The sequence below is a fragment of the Meleagris gallopavo genome, chromosome 8, assembly GCF_000146605.3.
Source record: "Meleagris gallopavo isolate NT-WF06-2002-E0010 breed Aviagen turkey brand Nicholas breeding stock chromosome 8, Turkey_5.1, whole genome shotgun sequence".
In the NCBI taxonomy this organism is placed as follows: Eukaryota; Metazoa; Chordata; class Aves; order Galliformes; family Phasianidae; genus Meleagris; species Meleagris gallopavo.
In genome coordinates this window covers 11,096,294-11,100,915 of record NC_015018.2, presented here as the reverse complement: position 1 = coordinate 11,100,915, position 4,622 = coordinate 11,096,294, and the positions used below count along the sequence as shown (strand labels likewise).

At 51.4% G+C, this 4,622-nt stretch overlaps 1 protein-coding gene across 2 annotated transcripts in view; it reads right to left on the bottom strand.

Moving 5' to 3' along the window:
* Positions 1-1,648: 1,648 nt before the first annotated feature.
* ANAPC16 (anaphase promoting complex subunit 16) overlaps positions 1,649-4,622 on the bottom strand; it is a 6,882-nt gene continuing 3,908 nt past the window's right edge. The window contains exons 2-3 of one of the 2 annotated variants that reach the window (XM_003207927.3): positions 4,173-4,247; positions 1,649-2,319 (exon numbers count right to left, since the gene is read on the bottom strand). In XM_003207927.3, the coding sequence (XP_003207975.1) occupies positions 2,204-2,319; positions 4,173-4,247 (191 nt within the window). In that variant the 3' untranslated portion in view covers positions 1,649-2,203. The remainder of the gene's footprint in view (positions 2,320-4,172; positions 4,248-4,622) is intronic. The other variant, XM_031554403.1, reaches the window with a different exon arrangement.

Below are 4,622 nucleotides of genomic sequence, written 5' to 3'. Positions count from 1 at the left end.
CCCGCCTCAACTTTTGCTCGCAGCTCCGGGACTCCCTTCCCCCTCGCTCCCAGCTGCGGCCAAGCCTCAAAATAATTGTGGAGCCGTTTGGCGGTGCTCACGGGGGCTGCCGAGACCCCCCAGCTGTGGGTGTGCGGCGGGCTTTGATCACCCCCAAGTCGCCCCGCAGATGTTCAGAGCAGAAATGGGACACACCAGGCGTTTGGAGCAGAGGGAGAGGGGCTTTGCAGCAAGCCCTCCAATTCTCCTGCTGCCTTACATAAAGTGTTTACTGAGCGTGAGGAGGGACAGACCGATGTGTTTTTGCATTTGTCATACTGTACACGGTGAACTTTTCACTTCCTCTGAATCGCTCTCACACACACACGTCTATTTTGGTGCTGTGCACATACAAACACACCATGTACGGCAGGGGTTGGGGTTGTTCCCTGGGTTTGCTTGTTCCAGCCGCAAGCCCAACAAACACGGAGGACCAGCTGAAAAACAAGGACGGGAGGAGGGCTCTGGGGGGGTTCAGCCCCAAGCGGACACCTAGTTGTGAGACCTGGGCAATGCCGTGCACCTCAGCACCAAAATGCCCGCCTCTGGCACTTGCTGCAAAGCTGCGACCTGTCCTTGTACCAGCCTGCTGCAGGCAGGACCCTGGCGTCCCCACAGCCACAGCGGTGGCGAAGTTTCTCTTTGTGCAATAAAAGCAAAAGGGTTTTTTTTCTGACCGTGCTGACTGCAGCACGTAGGGTGGGCGAGAGTCAGGCGGAGCTCACCTTTGGCAGGTAGCGAGGGCAGCAGTATTTTCAGCACCTTCTGCCATGGTGGGTTTATGTGGCTGGGGCAAGCAGCATTCAAGAGGAGGAAATCTGGCGGTGAGGGCAGGGCCTCTGTTTGCACAGGCATCCCAGGAACTGGCTCTGCGATGCTCTCCATCACGTCCTGCACTGTGAGAGTTCTGCTGTCTGCAATCTCAGCCCCTCTCTCCAGGTAATGAGGAGTTGGCTCCGGTACCAGAACTCATGTATAAACGGAAACAAATGCAAAACACGACCGCGTACTTTTCCCCTTTGGTTTTTGTTACCACAGATTGCTGGCAAAACTGCTGAAATGTGTACAGATTCAATGGCGTCTCAGTTTCAATCCAGATGTGACTGGACTGTGGCTGCTGAGTTTAAAAACAAAAAAACAAAAACTAAAAAATCGTCTGGTAAGTAAGATAATGAAGATGGAAAAACTAGGCAGCTGGATTATTAGGTTGTACAATTGCCGAAGTACAGCACAGAGCCCATCCCCCTGCTGGCGAGCGCAGTGTTAAGGCTCCGATGGAAAATGAACATGTTGAAATGGTTATGCCAGAAAACAGAAACCCAGTTCTCCTTAAGAACAGAGCTGAGGTACAAATGAAAAACAAGATGATTAAAATGCATGGATTTAAACCAGGATTAAAATCCGATTTAATTCACTTCTGAGCATAAAGCAACTGTGCTTTGTTTTCTTTCTCTCAGAGGATAGTTTTGATTGTACTTCACTTTACCATTACAACAGCTGAGGTGCCTCAGAGCTCCATTAAACCTCGTTCCCACCTCAACAGCTGACTGTTCCTTTCATCGCATCCTTCCCCTTACCCCCCCATATCAAGTGGTGAAAAGAGAAATGGTTTCAAAGACAGAATTATTTTATTATCACAGAACAATTTAACACATAATAAGGAGGAAAAGGGTTTCAGGGTATTCAGGGTACAGCTTCTGCATTAAAGAGCAATGTGTTACCAGCACTGTGCAGACAAAAGAGAAACAGTGCTGGAAAGAAAACAGTTTCAGCAATACAGGAGCACTGCTGACAAAGAGTCACCCGTGCAGCTGACCCAGGACGGGTCTCATCCTGTCAATTCTCCAGAAGAAGGGCTGGGACTGCAGAGCCTTTCTGACAGGGCCTGGAAGTGCTCTGCAGAGGCCTGGCTGGAGTGGCAGAGACGCACGCTTCCCAGGCAGGAGATAACCTGGGCCAGCGCACAGGAGGGAAACAGCAGACCAACTTACTGGGTTCCCTCCCCTGCCACTCAGCTTTACATCTCCCCTTCTTTCTTTCTTTCTTTCTTTCAGCCCAATCCTGCTGACACAGCTGTAAATACCCTGATAGATGGTGGCGTGTTTTGAAGTTGGGCCAGAGAGTGCCTTTCTTCTGCTCTCCGGCAGCAGAGATCCAGACGTGCTCAGCCCGAGGAGGGAGTGAATCCCAGCAGCTGCTCTATTGGCTTGTACCTCCACTCATCTGCCTCCAGCTCCTCCACCAGACCGGCCAGTTTTTCCATCCGCGCAACTTGTTGATCTGCAAGAAGTTCAAAGGTAACCGTGGTTTGCAACGACACTGCAATTAAACTTTGCAATTAGATGCAAATTCTCAGCTGTCAGTGGGGAACAGAGCGCAGAATCGACCCCACCAAAACTGATTTGAATGCAAACCCACTGTACATGACAACGTGTGCAAATGGTGAGAGGACCTCACCAGATCACACAAGGAAGCAAAAGGGACAGGCTTTTCTGCTTGGGCAATGCTGAATCTGTCTTCTACCCAGCCCTGCCCCTGACAGGGAAACGTGAGGACAGTGAGCGTAAGGAGGCGCAAACAGCACGGAGTTCTTTTCTTTAGCATAAACATTTATGGTACAAAAGAACAGAGAAGTTTAGAGAAAGCCTGGCCTGTATAGAGCCATAGGCAGGGCTGGATGCAGCGCAAGGAACTCCTCCTGCCAATGATGGTCCTTTGAGAAGAACCTGGATGACTGTACCAGAAACGCGCTGCAATCAGAGTGTGCTAACGACAAAGAACCTCAGAGAGGAGAGGCAGGTTGCCTCCCCGGGGTTCCCTGGGACAACTTGTTCTGCTCAGCTTTATTTAAAACCAGTTGTGCGCTTGGCATGCAGGCTCCATTTTCAATTAAATGAGCTGAAGTGGTACAGAGATGAGAATAGCCCTTCTCTTGGCTGCACTGCAAGTTTCATAGCTTGGCAGCCTCTTGGAAAAAAAACAGCCTGGCGGGAGCCAACTTGCTAGCAAAAGGCATAGCATAAAATGTGCACAATTTGTGCTGACTGCAGCCGCAGAGGTTGGGCGCTTTTAAAATCGCCTGTTCTCACTCCACCTCCTGCGACTTGGTATTTTGAGAACCATCAAACAAACAAACAAAACGATGACCTCGATCTTATTTTAAGCCTTTCCCCTTTCCTTCAGGGAGGCAACCAGCGCTCCACAAACCAGTTCCAAAAGTTGCTGCTCATTAGGGTGCCAGTCCACATGGCAGCCGCTCGTAGTTACAGGTGCAGGAGAGCTGGGGCTGTGGAAACGATGTCTCCAAAGTTCAGCTTTGCTTTGCAGCTGAGAAACATGCGATCATGGCCTCACAAGCTGTCGCACACCCTGAGACCTCCTCCTGGCAGCCATCACTGGTGGAGGACAGGAAACCTCTCCGGTCTGAGACAACACATGGAAGTGCCCATTCTAGCTGATGAGAGGTGGAGCCCAGAAAGGATGTGACCCTCACGAAACAGATGGGCTCTGGTGCTGAGCTCTGCCCAGCATCCTGAGAATGAAGCTGTGCAGTTAAGCCTATCATTCAGTTATCATCACCTGGGCCACAGGCACAGATCCCAGGAGGGAAGCAAAAGCTCATGCAAGGCTCCTGAGGAGGGACAGAGCACAGTCAGCCCCACCACCTCACATCACACACTTGTGCAGAACAGCGCATCCTCTCCCAGATACCTCTGGAAACCTCACTTGACCCTGGCAGGGCTGTGAGGGCTCAGCAGGGAAACAAAGGCAGCACCAAGTGACTTGCCTGAGGCCAAAGAGGCAGTCAGTGCCGGGCCACCATCAGGTCGTGGGCGTTTCCTGCCCCGAGCCTCCTCTCCTGGCCTCACCTCCTGTGAAGGCAGCGCTGCACAGGGTGATGGAAAAACAAGCTGCGAGAGGCACGGCCTTTTCCCACCCAGGCCGTGTGGGTTCCCTTTGCTTTGCATAGGGCTTGCAAAAGGACTCGCTGGTAGCCTGACTTGGCATTAATTCACAAACTTAAAAGGCTATTCTGCTTTTTTGTGGTTGGCACCCTAGAATATGTCAGCCTCTTAGCTGCTTTTGCCCCCATCTTCCCTGATCGGCGTACAGCTAAAACATAATGTGCTTACCGTGTTTCACTTGCTTTAATGTAGATGCAACCTGATAGCTGAAGACAGACTCACAAAGAAATCTTTCCGAGCCATCTGTAAATAGAAAAAGGGAGGTGGTTTCATCTGTTCTGAGAGCTCTATGATGGAGCAGCCCTAACCAAGCACTGTGGCCAATATTGTTATATTTGAGCTGTGGGTTTCCCCATCTGTCTAGTTTCAGTGCTTTCTCTTGCAGTGAGCGTGCAGCGCCTTGGTTTCTAGGCCTTGCAGTCAAATCCTACCAAGGGTTTCAACTGGGGCGGGCAGGCAAGCAGGTGGCTTTGCTACCTGGGAGCCATCGCTTTTGAGCACGGATCGCTCGCTGGGTGGGAAGCAACCACTGCTACTGTGTCAGCAGGTCTGGTCCACCCAGCCCACGCTTCCTTCCTGGGGAGCTTCCTGGGGTGCAAAGGGCAAGGAAAGGAGGGC